Genomic DNA, 23,633 nt, shown 5'->3' with positions numbered 1-23,633 from the left:
AAGAACCTCTGGGACCCTCAGACTAGATACCACCACAGAGATGCCAGCTGCTCACACCGACATCATTGGTATGTCCTCCAAACTGGAAGCCAGTTTCAAACGCAGAGGGACTGCCCTGGTAGCTTCAGATGCAATGTTTGTGACGACCGGAAACATTGACATGGCGTCCATGATGTCTGTAAACTTTGGCGTTGCGGCCATGTTGTTAACAGGCTCTGGTGTGGGGATAACCGGACTGGAAGGTACTGACAGTACAGGGCTAGCGACCATCAGAACTGGACATGCTGGCAATCGTGGTTTGCCAAGCTTGGTGGCCACTGGAACTTGATGCATGCTGCCCCCCTTCAAAAAATGTTTAGGGGAAGCGTTGTCCTCTACCTCACCAAAAGTGAAGAAGGACCAGAAACTGAGGACCATGACGGATCCGTTTGGATTGATAGTGTTCATTGAGTCCATAACAGAAGAAATCAATGAGAGCGTAGTCTGGGAGGTCAGAGAAATTTGCAGTCTCTAGAAAATCCTGGATGTGGTCCTTGAGAGATCGATTACCTTGACGCAAGTGGATGATTCTTAGTGCTGGATTCATAGCCGCTAAGTCTTCTGTCATATACTGCTCCGAGACATGAAGGTTGAGGATCCAAACGCAGTATTTATTAAAAGGGCAAACCACAATCGTAATCCAAATCCAGGCAAAGGTCATATACAATCAAACAATCTGAGTTCATGGCTGAGGCAAATAAGAGAAATCAAAAGAACCAGGACATGGGGAAAACCAGGATACAATGGCTCAGAAATGCAGTTAGACACATTTAAGACTTCAGAATGAATGACAGAGTGAGCAGGCTTATATAGGCAGGGACTGACAAGGTAATAAGAATCAGCTGAGAACAGTCAGGGACAATGATTCTGGGCAGTGAGTTCTGGGAAATGTAGTTTGTGAGGGAATGACAATAGTCTGGGGTGGAGAGCCCTCTGGTGGCTATCAAGGGCACTCCAGCTGATGATCGTGACACAAATAATATAATATTAATTTAAATATACATTTAATATACATTTAAATCTTATAACAGAATGGCATATTATTCTTAGACGGACAAAAACTTCACAAACCACGTTTCTATGAAAATATATTACACATATCCGAAATTCAGCAATCAAAGATAGGTCAGTTGTGTCATTGTGTCGCCATGTTCTGTGGTAAGTTCTTAAAAGAACAAAAACAAGAGTGAGAACCACTGCTGCAACCTGGACTAACATTTTCGCACTTGCTAAGTCCCATCGGGTAAGAAATTCTACACGCACACTTGCAATCTTCAGGCCCATAGAACACTTGGGCCAAATGCAGGAAATACGTCATGTAAGTATAACTGAATGCAGGAAATACGTCATGTAAGTAGACAAGTGGTCAAGTGCAAAGACTGCAAGTGTGGGTATTTGGACAGGCCCTATGTTTCTTAACACACTTAAGTATACTTTTAAAAAGTGCACTTTGTAATAATGTCAAATTAAAAGTTATACTTCAAAGTACATTTTAAATCAATAATAATTTTTAAAGAAGTACCCTTATTTTAATGTGCTGACTATAACATACTGAAGCACATGTAAATTATACTTGATTCAAATGTGTAATTACAAATATTCAAATGCATGAAGTACAAGTTTCAATAGAAATGACACTAAAGTATATTTTAGTTTTCCATAAATGCTTGTCAGTACATTCAGCAGTAGACTTTATCCATATTTCAAAGACAATATAGTAATTATGAAATTACATTTAAGATGTACTGTACTTAAGTCCTACTTAAGTGGGTCAAAAAAGCACTCTAAAGTTCAGCTAATTGTATTTAATATAAATTTAAACTATAATAGATTTTCATTTAATTGCAAATAACATTAAATTAAGTGTCCAAAAACAATACATTCGATTCACATTTAAGTACTCTTTTTAAAATATGCTAAAGTGTACTTCTTTGCTTGGGAGTGATAGACAGACATGTTCACTATATGAACTGTCCTTATATGGAAAAGCGTGCTAGGATTATTCAAAATGTATCCTTTTGTGTTTCATGGAAACAAAATAACAACATACAGGTTTACCGAACTTTCATTTTTGGGTGAACTATCCCTTTAAATCCATGTCCTGGAGTTCATTTAAAACACCCAATTATAGTATCAAAGTCTGCCACTCAAACTGACATCTCACATTATCTGGGTGCCTGGTGGTTGTGACACCCAACTAGCAATACTAGCACCATGCTTTTGTGATATCTAGCACAGCTGGACCGTCTCTCTCTGTCAAATTTCTCAACTATACGCTTACAGTGTGCTATCTCTTGTGCCACCTTGCTGGCTCCACATGAAGGGAGACAGATAAAGAGGGAGGTGGGGAGTGAAGAACGATGTGAATTTAATTTTATGGTTTATTAATAAAGACATATCACTTTCTCTGTGCCCACACACCTCTGTTCAGTAGCTGCACCTCCCTCTTCTGCTATCTGGATCTCTCTTTATTAGGGAGACACAAAGCCCTGCTTGCATGGGATCCAAAGATAGACGTCTGTGTGACAAGCAGTCAACTCTCATTCTGGAGTACCTTAGAGGCTGGTCATTAGCATATGCTGTATAATTGAATCAGCAAATTAGAAACCACATTCACTGACGTTCCTTCCAAAGTGCTTTCGATGGTTATCTTGTTATTTTGCAAATGATACATTGAAGGCTTGATTAGCCAAAATTAACAAGCAAACTGCATGGTCTACGTGGTTGCTTTTCATCAGCAAACACGCATATACAATAGCAAATGAGAACAGCCGGCATGGTATAATTAAATGAAGTCTAAAGGGAACTTAATCTTTATTTAATCTTAATTACTAGTTGGCTGTATAATGCTCGAAGCCACAGTAGTATTGTCAAGTGTAAATACTTGCGTATAGCACTGGTTATTGATTAGATGTACAAGAGCGCTGACAGGCTTAAATAAATATGCAGGAGAGCAATTCATATTTCTATAAATATTCTTTAAGCCTTCCTTCCTTACTTTGTCTGACTTTATGGCTGGGAGAATTCACTATTGGGGCAGGAATGCAAATTTAATCAGAATACAAGATTTAAATATTTCAAAATGTAAATGACTTTCTATTCATAGATTTGGCAACTACGGGGTCCGAGAAATACAATAATTCTCATTTTTGTGAAAACAATAAAACTGTGTGGCCATTATTACACAGCATACTGAAACATATTGCTTATACCAGATATAGGAATTTCTTTCTACTTGGGGTCACGACTTACCTTTTAAAAACTTGGCACTGATAAATGAATCTGTATTATTTCCCCATTCTTTTAAACTGCCTAGCTACACAAGATCAGGTTTGATGGTCCTTAAATTAGGAATTGGTGGAAAACTGTAAACCACTGCAGGAAAACTGACATCAGCAGTGCTGGTAAGGTTGCAGATGTGAAGAACTTATACATTTCATTATTTCACATCACACTAAACCATGTAAATGTAAATCCAGAGTGTCTCAGGAACAAGATAAAAAATCTCTCTACATGGCGAGTCCCCTTTGGGGCCCTCACTGAGTTAATCCAATGTTGCCCCCAAGTGTTCATTGAACGCAATGTCGTCAGGGGCCCAAACACAGGAGTTGTACAATAATTTATCGCTACCTGCTCGCAGAGAATTGAGTGCAGGTGCAGCACACTCTGTTATTGCGTCACATTCAATTTGTGCCGAGCCGAGCGCGTTAATGGAGTCACAAGGCTGCAAAGACAATCCACTGTGAGCTCCATATTGCCACATTCAGGACAGGATAAATTTATGGGTCTTTGGTCTGAATCAGGAAAGAAAGAAAAAAAAAAAGATTAATATAAATTCTAAAATAGGCTGTGTAGTCTATATCAAGAAATATTGTATTATCCACTATTTTTGTTTGTTTATTTATCAAATTGATATATAGATAAAATATAATAATACCCTTTTTATTAGGTACTTCCTTGTTTGGAAAATGGTGTAAAACTTGGGGAACAGCTGATGAATTCTTCATCATTAATAAAATAAATTATGTTTCAAGAACAGGTTAAAACAAAATGTGAAATGCTTCAATATAGTTTTCAATATAGATTACATAGATTTATTATAGATTTTGTTTATGTAAATGCAGATTTGCACTTATTATTACTGGGGAAGTTCCATATAGACTACATAAATTGAGATGATTTTATACATGAAACAGTACTACTGAAAAAAATAGTGTTGTATAAATACAAAAATGTAAAATAATATCATACTGACAAGTATGTACAAATATGTTATTATTCTTAATATGATTATAGATTATGCACCCTTTTGTGTTTACATTTTCTTAGTAGAACTGAACATTTGTCTTGGCATTAATATGCACAAAATAATAAAACAATATTTGCTTCACCACATTAGTTGACAGTATTTTTGTATTGTGTATCAGCAAGCTTATAGCCTATAGCAAACTAGTTCTTGAAATACAATTTTCAGGGACAAATATTAGGCTATTTATCATAGAAGATATTTTCACAATGTGTAGGTAATTATGCAGTAAATCACTAAAAAATACATTAGAGAATAAAAACATTATTATATTCTATAATAATTATAGAATATATTAGCCTATCTCTTTTTGACAGACTATTCTCTCATTTTGCTCGGCGTTTCGTAGGACACAAATTGGAAACGCTCTCATTATGTTTGTCTCCTTCGGCTCTCCGTAGATCACCGACATATTGTTTGTGAGAAGCAAATTCTGGAAGACAAGGAGAGTGTTAAGATTACAGCGTTGATATTACCAATCATCAAGGCGTATATCAGTAAAGAAAGTACGATGGGTAAGTATTCAACCTATACTATTTTTTGACGAGTTATTTCTGTTTGTGGTTTTTAGGGAGCAAATCTGTAGCTAAAAATCCGAGAGAAGCTACATCATGTCAGTTAAAGCGTGAGTGTAAAGGGCCAGTTAGCTTAGCACATTGCTGTACTCGACCTATAGGTTTACCAGTGAACCTGAGAGCAAATATTTGAAGCTAAAACGCTTTTCAAACAGGCGCTTGTGAGATTTATTCGGAGTTGACTGAAGTGGAAGGTGGTTTTGAGTCTTTGCCGGTGGAAACGCTTGGTCATGTTCAGCATGTTCAGTCAGATGTTGTGAAATCGTCTCATGTTTAAATCTTACACCGTTACTAAAGAGGAAACACGACATTATTATACGTTGAAGAACCCAGTGAACTGTCATGGTTCACATAAAAATGATGCCTATAAATGCTGTCTAGGTAGACCGCTGACTGGGTTAAACAGACTAAACAACTGATCTACAATGTCAGCGAGTTCACCAGTCAGCTGTAACATGTGACCAACCCTGATAGCTGATAGTTTCTGTTTTAAAACTGTTTATCAGATGTTTATTCATAGTTTACTTCACCGAATGGAAGTAAATAGGCTGTTTCTTGTTGTAACCACATGGCTGGGTTTTCAGGAACAATAAAACATCACTCATGATGCATGTCTGTTAAATATTACTTGGACCCTTGGATACTGTTGTGTGGGTAGTTTGAAGGGAGGAAGAGGTTGGGACAGAAATGATAGAGACAGGACGGTCAGATAGGATGCCAGAACCTGACTGCTGCTGACTTGCTGTTTTCTGGTCTTATAGGCTACTATTTCAAAGAATCATCACAGTGGAAATTAATGTGATATTTGGCAGCTTTTCCATGGCAATTTAGAGGTTTTCACACACCATGGCATTTCAGTTTGTTATCTGAGTATTCTGAAACCTGCAGTCAGTTTAGGCTGCACTTTTTCAGATATTTCTTCAAATTGGGTTTCTCATTGCTTTACATGGTGCAAATTTTATACTAAAAATCATCCCATTAAAACTATCATTAAAACAAATCAACAATCAGCTCAGCTGCCCATTTCCCCCATTTCTTTTACACTCAGGGCTCAAGAATGTTTTTTTTTTTTCCCTCTACTGGCCTGGTCAGGCTGATGGTTCAGATTTTTACTGGCTCCTGCCTGTTCTGTTTGGATCTTCTTGAGTTTTTAAAAACATAATGTTTAAATTGACAAGATATAAAAGCATACTAAATGATGAACCCAATTGAACAAGCACTTTTCACTTTGGCTCCGGGCCATCATGCAGTCCTTATTGTTGAGTCATTAAACTATTTTATACTGGTCTTTTGGCACTAAAACTCATTTTGGAGCACCATTTGCAAGTTAATCTTTGAGTAGTCTATGCCTTGAGACCGTCTGCTGTCTGTCCCTAGTGCTGCGTCTTTAAGCCATAGCAAATACACTCCTTTAAAATAGTTCTGCGACAGGGGCCCAGCCCACACTGCTATTTGTGAGGCCCATGTGATGGGCAACTATGTCATGGAGCGCTTGAGTCGGGTTGAGGCACAGCCTGCTTGTCATCCCATCTAAATTTGTAAAACAGAGTCATTATGAAGTTCTTTCAAAACAAGAACATCCTACTCATCCTCATGTTATTCCAGACCCATATGACCTCTTTCTTCCATGGGGCAGAATAATATCCTGACCACTTTATCCAATATAATAGCACTGCACAATTAATAGAATTTCTAATCACGATTATGGATGCCACGATTACAAAAGAAAATCCATTTACATTATTCTGCGTGCTTAAAACATCATTTAAAGTAAATTGTGATAATCGTAATTACAATTTCAAGGGAATAATCGACAATTATGATTTTTGTCATAATCATGCAGCCCTATAATATAATGAAAGTGAATGGGGAATGGGGCTGTCTTCCACCAATTTTTTTTTATTTATTTATTTTTTAAATTAAGTGGTCCATATGATTCAGACACTGTATTCCAAATGTTTTGAAGCTGATTTTTTTTTTTTTTTTTTTTTTTTTTTTTTGAGGAACTGACGAATAATGAGTTATTCAAATCTTGGCATCTGCCATTGCTCTCCTTATGTTCATGAGAGAATTAGTGATGTCTGATTTATGAACAGATATTCTTTTGTTCTTTCAACGATTTGTTCTGAATGATTCATTTGCTAATCTGACTGATCAAGTTCTTAAGTTTTGCTTATGAGTATGACTCAATGATCTGGTTATGATTTTGTGTTCTCTTGAAAGCTGAAGTACTGCCCATTTATTTTAGTTAGATGGGGTGAAAAGCAACTCATTACACTACTGTTCAAAAACTTGGGGTTAGTTTTTTTTTTTTTTTTGAATGAATGAACTAAATTAATACTTTTATTCTGCAAGCAAATATTAAATTTAAATTAATTAAATTAATCAAAAGTGACAGTAAATACATTTGATTTTACAAAAGATTTCTATCTCAAATAATTGCTGTTCTTTTGAACTTTTTATTCATCAAAGAATCCTGAAAGAAAGAAAAAACAGGTTTCCACAGAATATTAAGCAGCACAACTGTTTTCAACATTGATAATAAGAATAATAAAAATGGGCAACTCCAAGATTTTGAACGGTCGTGTAGATTATTTAAAAGTTCTTATACTCATACGGGTTTGGGCCAACAGTGAATGACGACGAATGTCGTTTTTGGTGAACTATTCTCTTTAAGCCATGGCCTATATTACTCCTGAGGAGCTCAACTGAAATGCATCCTTCCTTATGTTGGCAGGAAGGCCTCACCCATCTCACCCAAAGCCTCACCCATCTCACCCAAAACCTCACCCATCAGGGAGACTCATTTCTAACAACAGCAGTCGGGTAGTCATACTTGTGTAAGTTCTCTGTTCCAGAACTGCGGATTTACTGACTGAAGGTTATGGAGGTCTTCACATGGTGCCAGTGCTGATTTTGGGTTATTTTCCTCCTTTGAGACTGTACACTAAGATCATACAGAAAGGATGGGAGCAGATCCAAGATCAGCAAACTGTACCCTCAGGCACTTTGTTTGTTAGCGCCCTGATGTGCGTTCTATAGCATTAGCCAGTCATCATTCGTAGCCTCCTCTTCTCTCAGTGCCACACAAATGCTGAGACAGGCTGCTTTAGCTGCTTGCTCATGCAAACAGTGTTTAGACACCCTCAATAAAAGTGGTTTTGCTCACTAACTCCGGGTGGCTCTGTTCAAGTGTGTTGTGCTCAGCACAAACAGACCAAAGTGAGTAATGAAGCTGGAGATAGCTGCTGAGACTGCTGAACAATTTCTCCAGCAGTCATTGTTATGCTTTGAAAGGAAGGGTTTAATAAGCTACTCACTTCCACATCCATTTTAGTCTCGTTATTGACGACATGTGCACTCTTGCAGATGGCACACCAATTGAAATTGTCATAGCTGTTTTGTTTTTCCCGTCAAGATCCCTAAATACATGAATATCTTCTTTGTCCACAGCAGACAGTTTGTGCAGGTCTTGCGCTCATATTTTCCTCGCTAGCAACTCATTGACAGAGATAAGTACTTAGCCATCTGCAAATTGGGATGAAGAGTTCAAATCAAGCTCTTTATTCTCACTTGACAGGTACAAGAAGTTTGTTTTATATACTGCCATTCAAAAGTTTGGTGTCAGTAAGATTTTTTTTTTTAAATCTAAAAGGCTGCAATTATTTCATTTTAAATGCAGTAAAAACAGTATAGTATTGTGAAATATTACTACAGTTTAAAGTAACTTTTCTGTTTTAATATATTTTAAAATGCAATTGATTTTTTTTTTTTATAATATGCTGATTTAGTGCTCAAGAAAAACAGTTGCTGCTAAATATTTTTTGTGAACAGAACAGCATTTATTTGATATGCAAAATCTTTTGTAACATTATAAATGTCTTTACTGTCACTTTTGATCAATTTAATTAATCTTTTCTGAATGAAAGTATACATTTCTTTAAAAAGAAATCTTACTGACCCAAATGTAGGCTCATATACTGTATATGCAGTAAAAATATACTGCATGGCCAAAATTATATGGACAACGACAACCACTTTTAATTAAAGGTTTGGCAATTTCAGCTACGCTCTGTGTTCATGTGGTCTTGGGAAGCTCCTATATCTGAGCTGTGATGTCACATGTTCAAATCAGAAACTAAAGCAAATAACATTTTATTTTCTGTTTTAACAGTGGTTTATACTAATTTTGTTTTATAGGTGAGGCACTGAGATTTGGAAAGCGCTAATGCTGCTAATCTTGTGTATTGCTGGATGGATGATATCAAAGTCCCTTTCAAGTAAAGTCTTTTCACTCAGTGGCCATATTAGCAATGTCTCTGGGCAGCTATTTCGGACATCCAAGGCCACTGTCTATTTGAATGGGGAAATCCTAAAATCTCAAAAACTGCTTGCCATACTCACATTTAAATAACATATTTCAAATCAGCAACAAAATCTGACATGAATTGCCACTGCCCCATAAATATTGTTTCTTGTGCAAATAGCATTGAAAAAGCTTATATTTCAGGCTGGACCAGCTAATTTGCTTGTGCAGTCCTAAGCGACCGGAGCTTCTAATGACAGCTGCAGTGACGCAGTGACTTTACCAATTAGCAATTGGCTCTTTTATTTAGAAGGCAGGGTTTATTCTGCCATATTACGTGTAGCACTTTCTCCCATTCATAATAATATAAGTGCAGTGTCTTGGTGTATCTTTGAGAGGGTGGTTGGGAGGTTGGTTACCATGGTCTATCTTTGTTTGAAGCAGACTATTAAAGTGAACGGGCATCTGCTTACTGTATTCAGTGTAGACAGCGTCCGTAACTATAATGGGTTCTACTTGCTTTAACGGGGTGCTCACATCCAGTGTAATCAAGTGTCAGCAGTTAAGCGACTGAACGTTAGTGGGCGGGGCCTATGGTGAAATGATGTATAACTGTTTGTCGATGTCTTTCTCTGAAGTCAGTCATATGCAAATGCGTTTGCATGTGTGCCGTCACAAATCCCACAATATCCAAACAAGCTATTTTTGGAGCTTGATTAAATGCTTTGTTAATAATGAGGAGTATGTTTTAAGCTCTGAAACTTGCAGGATGTTTTAATGGTACAAATATATATATATATATATCTCTTATATGTCAAAAGATCAAGGCAAATTAGATTTTTCATGTCATGAACCCTTCAGTTGTCCGTCATGTCTTTGGAGTAACATTCTGTAACATGTTTCTGACTCGTCTTGCTCTGCAGAGCCTTCAGGAAGTCCTGCGAAGGATAATTTCAGGATGAACCGCTATAAGAACAAAGCACTCAACCTGGAGGAGATGCGTCGGAGAAGAGAGGAGGAAGGCATTCAGCTGAGGAAACAGAAACGAGAGCAACAGGTGACTTTTTTTTTTTTTTTTTTTTTTTTTTTTATAGGTAATCTAACAATATTCAGGTACAGAAATTGAATAATCAAATGTCACTTAAAGACCTAATGCACCGATCCAATATAATGATACGCATCCATTTTCTTTCTCAATTATTTACGTTCACGTAAGCCATAAGCGACTGTGTTTACGAGGCTACTCGCTGAGACTGGCATTTTGACATAATTTTGCATGTATGTGTCCTCTCATGCACAAATAGCACATAAATGTTCCGAATTGAGTTTTCTTTTGCATCATCTTGCACTCAGATGGTTTAAAATCACTTGAATTGTTAAACTGACAGGACCGAAAACATGTGCAAATGATAAAAATTTGCTCTGATGGTTAAACTTTGCAATTAATCTGAGGATCATTTGCGTTTTGACCCGTGGTGCCTGATCCGTACGGTTCAACTACAGTACGATCCCTGTACTTGACATCGCACATCCTCCGATGTGACTATCACGGATGCGCACATCAAGAGGTTGATGCTAAAATGATATATCGAGCAGCCCTAACACACACACTATAATATCAGTGCAGTCAGGGTGCATTTTTTTCCCCCATAATTTCAGAAGCCATGTTTTCTCTGCACCCTGAAATGCATCATGTTACAGAATTTAAATAGGTTGTGAATGCTGTCTCACGTTAACTTTAACTGTCACATCAGTTGTTGCGATTTGCACCATTGATTCTCTCTATTTCTCTTGGCAGCTGTTTAAGAGAAGAAATGTGGAACTGCTGGGTGAAGAAGGGGGAATGTTTGACAGTCCACTCATGGATTCCTACGTCTCCTCCACCACAGCCCCAGTGAGTTCAAACCTGAAATGCACAGTTTGCTTTCTCCCATTATATCACTTACAGGGTGAGGTAACTCTGGGACTGTTGTTAGTAGTGCATTATGACCCCTTAATTCAATATGCACTATTGATTTGTACTTCTCAGAGGTGCAAACCTGGGCTGAAAACAAATTACTGTCATTGATCTAGACCAAGTTTGTCCTATGTGTTTTTTTTTTTAGGATGGAGTAATTACAAGAGACATGGTTGAAATGCTCTTCTCAGAAGATCCTGAACTACAGCTGGTCACAACACAGAGGTTCAGAAAACTACTTTCCAAAGGTATGTTACTCAGTCACATGTCTGGAGTTTCCTAAAAGCGTGCCTGAGTTTCAATAAATCCATCTTTGTGTTTTTCAGAACCAAACCCACCTATTGATGAGGTGATAAGCACACAGGGAGTTGTGAATAGATTTGTTGAGTTTCTTCAGAAAAGTACAAATTGCACATTACAGGTGAGATTCGATGAAATAAGACAACTTTTGTGTCTTATGTCACGATACTGGAATTTCCAACTTCCATACAATACCTTGAAAAATATAGACATTCAGTACCATTTTCGAAACCACGGTGGAAATGCCATATATATACTGCCATATAGATCATTTATCTCATAATTTTTTGATAACTTGAGTAATTTTGTTGTAATAGCTTACACACAGCACAGGGAGGCTTTATTTAAATCTTTGAACTACATTTACAAAAAAGACAAATAAACAGTCAGTAATAAAATAAGAACAAACAAATTGCAAACGATAGCACGAATAAATACAATAGAATAAAGAGACAAATGAAATAAACACGTTTTAAGTTTTTTTTTTTTTTTTTAGGGTCTAACAATAGTATTCAAGTAAGAAATATTACAGAAATGAAAGTAATCAAATGTAAAATAACTAGATATTTTTCATTGTAAAAATCAAGTGCAAATTAATGCTTACAATTAAAGTTACAAAAGTTATTCAGTCAAGAGCAGCGAGTGATTTTTTTTTTTTTTTTTTTTTTTTTTTGTTCTCTTTTGTTCTTTGATTAACATGACAGACAGCAGCAGGTTTATTAGATTTATGCTGTCACTTTAAGAGCTTATGCACTGATCCAATATTCTGTTACACAACATGCGATTTGTTTTTCAACTATTTATGTTCCAAAAACAACTGTTTACCTTATTACTCGGCAAGGCGGGCATTTTGACATAAATGGTCAAATACATGCAAAATTAAGCGCAATAAGCCACGAAATTTGGTACTCACAAGCTGTTTGAGAGGCATTTGAGGAACCATTTCAGATATTTCAGTATTGAAATATTGATATTTTTGACAACATTATTCTAAGGTCAGGTCCGTGTGTGTGTGTGTGTGTGTGTTTTTCCCTATCAGTTTGAGGCCGCTTGGGCACTGACCAACATTGCATCTGGGACATCTCAGCAAACAAAGTTTGTGATCGAGGCCGGTGCCGTACCTGTCTTTATTGAGCTTCTCAACTCCGAGTTTGAAGACGTACAGGAGCAGGTATGAGTTATAAAGTTGCAAGGGATAAGTCACCTTGTTTTGCTTGTGCTAAATGAGTATGAATCCCATATGGGTATATTAATGAATCTTTGTGTCACAGGCTGTTTGGGCTTTGGGGAACATTGCAGGAGACAGCGCTGTGTGCAGAGATTATGTGCTAAACTGTAATATCCTTCCACCTCTACTAATGTGAGTGCTAACATGAGACCACAATACTACTGTTTATCTGACATAGCAGTGAAGTGAACCACTTCTGCAGAAAAAAACAAACACTTTTTGCTGAAGATGAGGATTGATTGTTTTCTTAATGATACTTTTTTTCCCCAGGCTGCTGACCAAATCAACTCGTCTCACAATGACCAGGAATGCTGTGTGGGCCTTGTCCAACCTCTGCAGAGGCAAAAGTCCACCCCCAGACTTTGAGAAGGTCTGTACTGCTTCTCTGACCCATGGCAACACTCTTAATTTCCTTGTCTAAGAAGACACTTGATACCTGACACCACTAACAGCATGTATAAAGTACCAGCAAATGGGTACCATGGCGATACTAAAATTAAAATAATACAATTGTTTCTACAGTATCTGTACACTGGCAACTACCTTAAACACCTTAATATGAAAAATTAAACTGAAATATATATTGAAATAGAAAAGTTATTTTAAATTGTAATAATATTTCACAATATTACTGTTTTACTATATTTTTGATAAAATAAATGCAGCCTTAGTGAGCATAAGAGGCTTGAAAAACGTTAAAAAAAAATTACCGACCCCAAACATTTGAATGGTAGTGTACATTAACTAATATCTCATATTATGTATTATATGAAAAGTGTGTTCTCACACACACACACACACACACACATCATTAATATCGATGCAGTCAGGGTGCATTTTTTTCCCCCATCATTTCAGAAGTTAAGTGCTATGTTTTCTCCTAATCTGCCGATATCATAATAAAAGCTCTCTTTTGCTCTTGTAGGTGTCTCCATGCCTGCCTGTGCTGTCCCGTCTTTTGTTCAGCAGTGATTCAGACCTGCTGGCTGATGCCTGTTGGGCCCTCTCTTATCTCTCTGATGGGCCCAACGAGAAGATCCAGGCAGTTATTGATTCAGGGGTCTGCAGGAGGCTGGTGGAGCTGCTCATGTGAGTCAGCTGTTGTGACTACATTGTCATTTCTAGGTCATATTTAAAGTCAACATGAAACCTCTACACTTGTAAGTTCTGTAGTGAAACTGAATATTCAGCAGGCCATAATGAAGGATGTGGTCTTGAATAAATCCACCATAGTTGATAAAATAAAAATGCTATAGTATAACAAGACAACTTCAGGAAAAAAAGTAGATGTTTTGTAAATTATTCATGCTATTATTTTTTCCATACAACAAATGTTTTTTGTGAAGTCAAGCTTAAGATAAAAAATAAATAAATAAAGGCATCATAAATGCCTTTCTGTTTTGATTTCATTTTTAAAGCTCAGTATTACAATTGCAAAATGTTTATTGGCAGATTTTTTTTATTATTTATTTGAGCTTTGCATAAACCAGTGGTTCTCTGAAAATACCTTTAGAGATAAAATTATTTAAATTAATACTTAATAATAACAATAAATATAAAATCAAAGAAAAAAAATGTTTTAATTGAAAAAACATCATAAAATCATAAATGTGGTTAATTTGTTTATCAATACTCTGAATTTTTGTTAATACAAAAAAATTTGAAAACCACAGAAATACAGAAAATATCTGTATATCGGGGGCCTTTGAATAGTGTATAGGGCAGCAGGGACCCTATGACTCAAAGTTGAGAATCACTGATTTAAACTTTTTGTTAGATGATCTATTTCCTTTATTTTCTTGCAGGCACACCGATTACAAGGTGGCATCTCCTGCTCTGAGGGCCGTTGGAAACATTGTTACAGGAGATGACATTCAGACGCAGGTGTGTTTGTGTGTGAGCAGATGCGTTTGTTCTTTGCGTATGATTATCTCTGGTTTAAGACCGGAGATGGATGGTCTCCACATCCTCTCTTTTTCTCTGCCCTAGGTGGTGTTGAACTGCTCCGCTCTCCCCTGCCTACTGCACCTGCTCAGTAGCGCCAAGGAATCCATCAGGAAGGAGGCATGCTGGACCATCTCCAACATCACAGCGGGAAACAGAGCACAGATTCAGGTACACCCTGACCCACACTCCACATCTGCTACCCAGAGGGCTCAGCTTGTTTATCACGTGCGACAGGGTTACGGCTGTATCCTCAAACAAAGGAGTGAACTTGTTTGTAGTGTCAACTTGGGATTTATATTTGGATTTAAGGATGACTTTAATACTCTGTTCTTTTTCTCACTGTCATCTTCGTCTGCAGGCTGTAATAGATGCAAACATCTTCCCAGTCTTGATAGAAATCCTACAGAAAGCAGAATTCCGCACCAGGAAGGAGGCAGCGTGGGCGATCACTAATGCCACGTCGGGTGGCACACCCGAGCAGATCAGGTGAGCTCTGAGTGTGCGAACAGCATGTCTTAAGCATCTTAAGCATTTAGACATCTGACAAACTTGTCGTCGAGACTGCCGTACCATTTGCAATCACTGTGTTAATCAGGTCAATGACATGATGCTCATTTTTGGCGACCGGCATGGCAAAACATACAGATCAAATAAGAAGACAGGAAGTGATATCAGAGAGGACCACTGCAGACCCTTATGACTGTCAAAGTCAATAAGTCTCTTTAAATATCAGATAATTTGACTTCCTTTTTTAGTTAACTTTTTTAGTCACTTCTTTAGTTAACATGAACTAAGAATGAACTGCACTTCTACAGCATTTATTAATCTTAATGTTAATTTCAACATTTACTAATACATTATTAAATTCAAAAGTTGTATTTGTTAACATTTAATGCACTGTGGACTAACATGAACAAACAATGAATGACTATATTTTTATCAACTAACATTAACAAAGATTAAAAAAATACTGTATTGCTCATTGTTAGTTCATGTTAATATATTAACTAATGTTAACAAATGAGACCTTATTGTGAAGTGTTACGAAAAGTTCTATATGGAAGCTTAAAGGGTTCTGTCAGCTGCTTCATATAGAACCTTTTAGGGGTTTCCAACATGAGATCATTTTTTGGATTTAGTTAGGTTTAGTAATTTAGTTTTAATTTTTTTTTTTTTTTTTTTTTTTTTTTTTATTAAATTTAATTAAACAGCTCATAAACATACTTTATTACTAGAAAAAATTAAAATAACTTGTTAAACATGAAAGTATTGTATAATGATTTAAGACATTTCTCCTTAAATAGAACCTTTCTGGCATAAAGGATTCTTTAAAATTGAGTCATGAGTCCTATGGTTCTATATTGAACCCCAGTGAACCTTTTTTCTAATGTTTGTTTAAACGTTTTTACTGTACGAAACCAACGTGAACACAGAGTACACAAAACGTGATGTGTTTTAAAGTAAAAAAACAAACAAAAAAACTTTATTGTTGACCCTCTTATTTGTTATTGACCCAATTGCCAGCCTATAATTGGTTGCTTTGGTTTCATATTTACCCTCTTCACTTGTCTGTCAGACATTCTCTTTTTGTCTAAGTGAGCGATTCTTGATCAAAAGCTACACTGTGCACATATGTTGATTGTCAATATGTCTGGCTTTTCGAGACAGTGAAGTCACATGACATAGGTTGATGAGGATCATGCTCCAGACTCATCGAGATATAATGGAGTTAGAGCTGACCTCAGAAATAAATTCGCAGGATTCTTTAAGTTTAGAATGGGAGCCGATTTAAAGTGTTCCCACGATCTTCATCTGGCCAAGTTGGGCCTTCTCAGATGGCCATTAGCACAACATAAGCGCTAATCTTAGAGAATCACCAGGGAGCATTTTTGATGCGTTTATCCAGATTGAATTGCAGTGTGGTTTTCATGCTGTCTAGTGAGATCATATAGTCTGGAAGTAGCCGTGTGCTTGAAGTGTTTATTACTTAAAGCAAATGGCATTAGTTTTTATCAGACATACACTTATGACATTTTCCCACAGCCAGTACAGTGCTTCATTAAATGTATCAGCTCATGCTGACTTCAAGTGCTTCCTTTAGCATAAGCGTAGCACAAACATCTTACCCCACCCCATCGTATTTATAATATGAGTCTTGTTTTAAACTGCGGTGTTACATAAGTGTGGTGTTATGACTTGACATTATTATTCATGTGTGTTCATGTGTTATGAATAAGCTTTGCTTTTGGTTTGTGTCCAAGGATCTTTTTTTACTTTATCCTTTAGTTAAGATGTTGCTTTGTTTACTTTTAGTTTTAAAGGTGATGTTCTTATTTCAACTTTATAGGGGTCATGACGTGTATATGATTTTACATTCTCTCACATGAGACACCTGTTATGTAGTGATTATGGAAAGATAAATAGTTGTTCCTCTGAAACTAATAAGGTGAAGAACCTTATTCAAACAAATAAAAGATAACTATTATCAGTTATATTGCCTCTGATGTAAATTAGAAAATCATATACTGATAATATACAACAATGCCAAGGTCACTGGAAAGAGGTTTGGTTAAGTGATATTTATGTTCCACATGGTTGAGTGAGCAGTCCGATGGCGGTGACGTCTTCTACTGGTTGTGCTGGGTAACAATACAGTGGGGAAAGGAGACGAAATCTGTTTCAACAGCCTTGAACTTGAAGCTCTGTGGGATGCTTGTCTACCGGAGCACCAAAAAGGGTCCTAAAAACACGCAGATGAGGCCCTGACATAGATGCAGAAGGTCCTTTAACTGTCTTGAACACAGAGACAAAGGTACCTTGAAGTGAAAGTTTGCTCTCCATTAATCTTGTTGCAAATGTCTCTGTATGTCTTCTGACTTTCTGAGCTTTCTGAGGTCCAGAGCTTTAGGACTTGGGCAATCCGCTTTTGTCTCTCTGGTGTGGAGACTTGGGAATTGTTGCATCTGTTGTCCTCTTGCTGGACGGAGACTCTGAACGTAGTTTATCTGTTAATGTCTCTTTCCTCACAGACTGGAAACTCAGAACTTGGTCATATCTGTTGCTGCCTCACAAGCTGTAGACTCAGAGCATGGAATCTCTTCCTTCACAGGCCAGAGTCTCAGAACGTTGTCTGTTAATGCCTCCCACCATTTAGGCTAGAGACTCAGAACCTGTTGATCTGTTTCTGTCTCACCTTTGCAGGCTGGAGACTCAGAACCTGTATCTGTTAATGTCTCAGCTTTACAGGCCAGAGACTCAGAACAAGGAGTGTCTGTTGAAAGGGTACATTTTCCAATGAGGAGGAAATTGCAATTTGGTGCTTCTCCATTCCAGTGCTGTGATTGGCTGCTGACATCAGAGGGGGGCACACAGTGTGGCCCACCCTTCTTTTCCCTGTGGAAAAAGTCAAAGTGAACTGTTGTCAATAGACACAAGCGCATAGAAACTGAACACGCATATGTATACTGTATCCAGTGTAGACAACATCAGTGATTATAATGGGTTATATTTGCTTTCGACGCGACACAACACTCACATCCAGTGTAGGCAAGTGTCAGCTGTTAAGTGACTAAATGCCAGTGGGTGGGGCCTATGGTGTGATGATGTATAACTGTTTGTCGATGTCTTGCTCTGGAGGTAGTCAAATGCATATGTATTTGCCCGTGTGGCGTCACAAATCCCACAATATCCAAATGAGTCGTTTTTGGAGCTTGATTAAATAAATGCTTGGTTTATAATGAGTAGGACACATTAAGCTATGAAACTTGCAGGTTGTTTTAATGGTACAAAGACCTCTTATATGACAAAAGATCAAAGCAAATTTGATTTCTCACGTCATGACCCCTTTAAATTATGCTCTTCTGATTGGCTGTGATTTTTGATTGACTTCGTTGTGTCATATCAGGTGGACATACTGGAATCTTATCACATCGCTTCTGGTTAGAACACGGTGTAAGGATAGAAAATTGTCCTTGACAGAAGCTAGCATAAATCAAAATACTTACTAATTAAATGTACTAATAGTGTAATGAAAATCTTTCTTGCTTCCACATTGGTCCATGTTACATGTTTTGTAGAATCAGTGAAGAACAGGGAGGGAAACTTGGAGCCAGTTGAATGCCTAATGTTGTTCACTTGCTGACCTTGGGATGTTTGACTTGGTTTGAAGCATTTCCATCTCAGTTGCACTGCCAGTGCTCATGGCATCATTGTTTCTAAATCTGAAATGCAAACATATGTTGCACGCAGTGATTTGATGGGCATGGCTTGCCAAATATAAATTCCCTTTTTGTAAAGTCATCTTCAGTTATTTGTACTAAGGGAAATTAGATGATTATTTTTTATGAGAAAATTAGTACTGAAGGACAAATGTTGTCCCAGTTGTACTGGGGCATGTCTAGTTTTAAAAAATGATTAATTCCACTAATTACACAAAGCAGCAAAGTGAGAATAAATATTATGTGTCAGTAATATTTCAATTCAGTGTTCCAATCAGGAACTTACTTAGATTTAGTATTATTTCCAATTGATTAGAAAATTGACATATGCTGCTGCATATTCATTCTCTTATTCTTTCATCTGCTTCTTTTCTGTAGATATCTGGTGAATTTGGGCTGCATTAAACCTCTCTGTGATCTGTTGACTGTGATGGACTCCAAGATCGTGCTGGTGGCTCTGAATGGTCTGGAGAACATTCTCAGACTGGGCGAGCAGGAGGCCAAACAGAATGGCAGCGGCATCAACCCTTATTGTAGTCTCATAGAGGAAGCCTATGGTAACATTAATTCACCAAACCACCATTTACATCAACAGTATTGTATAATTGCACATATTTTTGGAGACATCAAAAATATGTTAAAAAAAATTGCAAAGCTGAGATTAGAGTTTGTATAGAGAGATATAGATAGGCAGAGATAGACAGACAGATAGATATAGACATTCTGACTCATTTTGACAGACAGACAGATATTGATCGATAGATGGATAGGTAGGCAAGATTTAAAAAAAAAAAAATGTTTTTAAAGAAATCTCTAATGCTCACCAAGGCTGCATGTATTTGATAAATAATATAGTAAAAACTGTAATATTGTGAAATATAAACTGTATCTCTCTCTGCCAGGGTTGGACAAAATCGAGTTCCTACAGAGTCATGAAAATCAGGAGATCTACCAGAAAGCCTTTGACCTCATCGAGCACTACTTTGGAGTAGAGGAAGAGGATGCCAGTCTGGCACCACAGGTGGATGAGAACCAGCAGCAGTTCCTTTTCCCCCAGCAGGAGGCTCCCATGGAGGGCTTCCAGCTATAACAAGCCTTCAGACTCTTCCCAGCCGCCCCCTGTCCTTTACACCCCTCCCCGCACCGCGTATCCGTACTAAAACATACGTCGGAAACACTCAGAGCGCAGTGATTGACATCTGGGTGAACCAAATTTCGACCCGCGACCCGTGACCCAGACTGATTTATTTAAACGATGAGGTGTGTTTTAAGAAGGGGAACCAATCCACTGACATGTCACACCCAAGAGAGAGTTGGATTTTAGTTTCTTTCAGTTCCCCCCCCCCTCAATGATGCAGCTAAATAATCATCCCCCTCAGGTAGAAATCGTGGAGCTGTGCCCTTTTTTCTTTTTCTTTTATTTAAGGAAAGGTATTCTTCAGTTTTCCCGTTTCACTGAAAGATGAGAGAATCGTTTACTCATCTAATGAAAATCAGAAAATGCTGATCTTCATCCTTATCTTTTTGATCCTGGTTGGATTTTCATCAAGTGTTGCGTTGTAGAATTTCTTTCTTCTGTTCATTACTCATATTCTGGTAATTAAAAAAGCCTGGTTATATTTGATATGGCCATGCTTTATAGACAAAACTTCACCGTAATATCTGCAGATGCGTTTCATGACTATTTAAGCACTCTTCAAAGGCTTTCTGGAGCTGTTTCAATTTTCTTAGTATTAGTATTCATTGACTTCATCATTTCAGACCATGCTGGGTGTGGAAACGACAGGAGTTTATGTAGAGTCTGTTTGACGTGGTGGTGGTGGGTGGTGTTGAAGTAATCCAGGTATTTTAGTAAAGGAGTATCCTAATATAAAAAGTCATTACTGTTAAAAGAAAATGACTGGTAAAGTGGGGCCCAAAGAGCCCGTTTAGTAAAGATAATGCCCATTTTTCTTTTTTTTTCTTTTTTTTTTTTTTTTACCAGTCAGAGGTGAAATATCTAGTTGTAGGATATTCGTGGTGTGCAGTGTTATGAATAACTCTTCTTTTGATCAAAAAGCTTTAACTTGAAATGTGTTCTGGGGGAAATAAGCACACATCTGAGGGCCGGGGTGATGCACATGACGGAGTCTTAATTCTGCTCTTTTTTTCTTGTCATTAATTGGAGCATAGTAATACTGGGTGGTTATGATAACTTCAAGGTGTTTGTTTCGTGCAGCCCTCAGTATGTGCATGTTGGGGTTTTGCATGGTGTTCTGTTGGTACCAACAGCCATTTTGTATCCCTTGCCAGATCTTCAACAATTATCTCGCGCTCATTAGCTGGAGTTGTTCTGTAGTTTTGCAGGTGCTGTTGGTATGGCAAGGAATACTTATTTATATAATGAATAATAATGAAATATATGGGCAAAAATATATATAGATATTGTTATATTTGCACACACCTTGCACACATGCATACAAGACCAGCATACACTTCATAAACATGTACACTTACAGATAAGCATAAAACCGAGGGGAAAATGACTTCCATAATTGCCAAACGTCTTTTCTTTTTTCCATTCTCTATGTATGCAAGTACGTTCATGTTGATTCATTTCACCCTTTGGCACTTTTTGAGTTGATGCACTAAAAAACCTCCAAAAACACCTGAGTTTGATGTTGGACTGCTGTGGATTTTAGACAGAGGGCATGAAAAGTTTGAATATTAACCTCCTGCACCGTATGAAACGTTCTGTGGTTTACTTTAAAACTCTGAGTAAACTTTCACGTCATTTATGGAAGCATTTTCCTCTACCTCCATAATACACTGACAGAAGGGTGCGAGAGAAGGGTGCTTCTCTGAGTGAATGCTAGGGGTCATTTGGTTTAGTATGGGCCTGTATCTATGAAAACATAGACGTTGACTGACGGATGATGTGGGAAGGGAAGTGATGCAAAGTTCAGAAAGGCATCTTGGCATCTGTTATTAACGGAGCAGCACCCTGTGTTTGGTACAGATGTGTTTTGGTTGACTAATATCTAGAAGTTATTTCCTTCTATAAATGTCAATGTCTGATGCGATTCCTGATCAGAACTGATAACTGAAAGGAGGTTTCCATACTAATTCTGGTTCAAGAAACTTTTTGAATTTGAGACACTTGAATTTACCTTTTTGAAAATACCTCTTCACAATCTGATGTACCTTAACAACAGTATCAAGGTGAATATCATACAGGGTTTTTCTTTAAATCGGTTCAAATCCCAGTTCTGTGTGGTATTAGATGATATTTGCTGCATTTACAGGTCCATCTCAGAATGAGAATGCTGCAGTCCAGATTTTTTTTTATCAGAGAAATGGGAAAAATAAGACTGAGATCATATTGGGGGAAAGAAAAAAAAAAAAACTATGCTTATAAAAAATATCTAATGGTCTACAAGACCACCACGTGGATTCATGTTGATCAAAAAGCAAAGAAATTATCTCTTAATGGAAATGCACTCCTATTCACAAAAGTGCCAATCAGACCAACAAAGACAAGAGGCTGATGCGTATCAATCTGTCTTTGATTTTTTTTTTCTCTTTTTTTTTTTTTTTTTTTTTTTTTTTTCTTTATTTACTTGAATGTGCACATTTTGTGCAAATATTGCTGCTCTATTTTCTTATCTTACAAATTAGCGGTTACATTGTCTGCCACAGTTTCATTAAATATGTGATGGTCTGCTACTTGTACACCAAATTGGTAAACTCAAAGGTATAAAGAGAACTGCATAATTTATTGTGCTGCATAATTAATACTTTTAATCAAGGCCAATGCAATGTTGAAAAACTGTCTCAATGTGTACTGTTTGCTTAGCTTGTGTTCATTTTGAACGTAGTTCTTTTGGCATAAAGGAAGAGAGGATACTAATGATCGAAGGAAAAACTGTATTTTTTTTTGTTTGTTTTTTGCCCCCTTTGAGTATTTTTGTGTCTGTATGTGTAGCTTTTTTCTCGTTTATAAGCGCACTAGCTGACCATGTAGACCCAACTGTGTTGTTCTGAGTCTGACTTCCCTCTGTTACTAATTGTAGCACAATTACAGCAAATCCAAATCAGTTCAGGCCTCTTTCGCAGACATTTTGTTCTCATTTAAGGACATTGCTTTGAGAAGCCAAAAGATTTAAAAAGGAAAAAAAAAAAAGCAAAACAAGTCTGGGTGTCTCATGATCTTTGTGTCTCTGTGAATTACACTTAAACCAGAAATTTAACGATTATATTGTTATATTGGCACAATTTAAAGTTGAGCGCTGCTCTTTACTCCTTTAAAATAACTTCTGAGAAGTGCAGAAAACAATAAAATATTTACAAAAGGCCACAAATAAGTGAAATTGGGTCTTTATGGTCTTCCGTCCTAGATCTTGTAGATGTTGACATTTTGAGACTTTTTGTCTCTTCCAAACTTGGAGCTGATGCATGTGGTTGTGTAGTAATGCTGACTCACCTGTGTTTACAATGCTACATGTTTAAGTACTTTTCATACTCCATATTAAGACTTGCCCGGGTGGATATTGTATCCTGGTTTGGTAATTTCTTTCCTTTTAAATGTATTTATATTTAAATCTTTTTTTTTTCCTCCTCTGCCTACAATTGCCCATACTGTGACTGACTTTACCGACGATATGAATGAGTGACGGACACACAAACTGAACATGTCACACAAACATATACATGAACAATTCTGAACAAATGTTTGAGTTTTTTTCTTTTTGTCCAGATACAAATAAAATGATAAAACAC

The 23,633-nt window shown here is 37.1% G+C and overlaps 1 protein-coding gene across 1 annotated transcript; it reads left to right on the top strand.

Annotated features, from left to right (window-relative positions):
* The first annotated feature begins 4,711 nt into the window (after positions 1 to 4,711).
* On the top strand, positions 4,712 to 23,633 carry kpna6 (karyopherin alpha 6 (importin alpha 7)). The gene is made up of 14 exons (XM_051872337.1): positions 4,712 to 4,860; positions 10,150 to 10,283; positions 11,025 to 11,120; positions 11,332 to 11,431; positions 11,510 to 11,604; positions 12,523 to 12,654; positions 12,755 to 12,843; positions 12,982 to 13,081; positions 13,637 to 13,800; positions 14,517 to 14,595; positions 14,701 to 14,826; positions 15,017 to 15,144; positions 19,254 to 19,432; positions 19,778 to 23,633. Exons 1-14 carry the CDS (start codon positions 4,857 to 4,859, stop codon positions 19,963 to 19,965), a joined length of 1,614 nt encoding a protein of 537 aa, XP_051728297.1. The 5' UTR covers positions 4,712 to 4,856; the 3' UTR covers positions 19,966 to 23,633.

Source organism: Ctenopharyngodon idella, chromosome 19, assembly GCF_019924925.1.
Source record: "Ctenopharyngodon idella isolate HZGC_01 chromosome 19, HZGC01, whole genome shotgun sequence".
Taxonomy (NCBI): Eukaryota; Metazoa; Chordata; class Actinopteri; order Cypriniformes; family Xenocyprididae; genus Ctenopharyngodon; species Ctenopharyngodon idella.
This window is presented reverse-complemented; position numbering and strand designations above follow the sequence as displayed.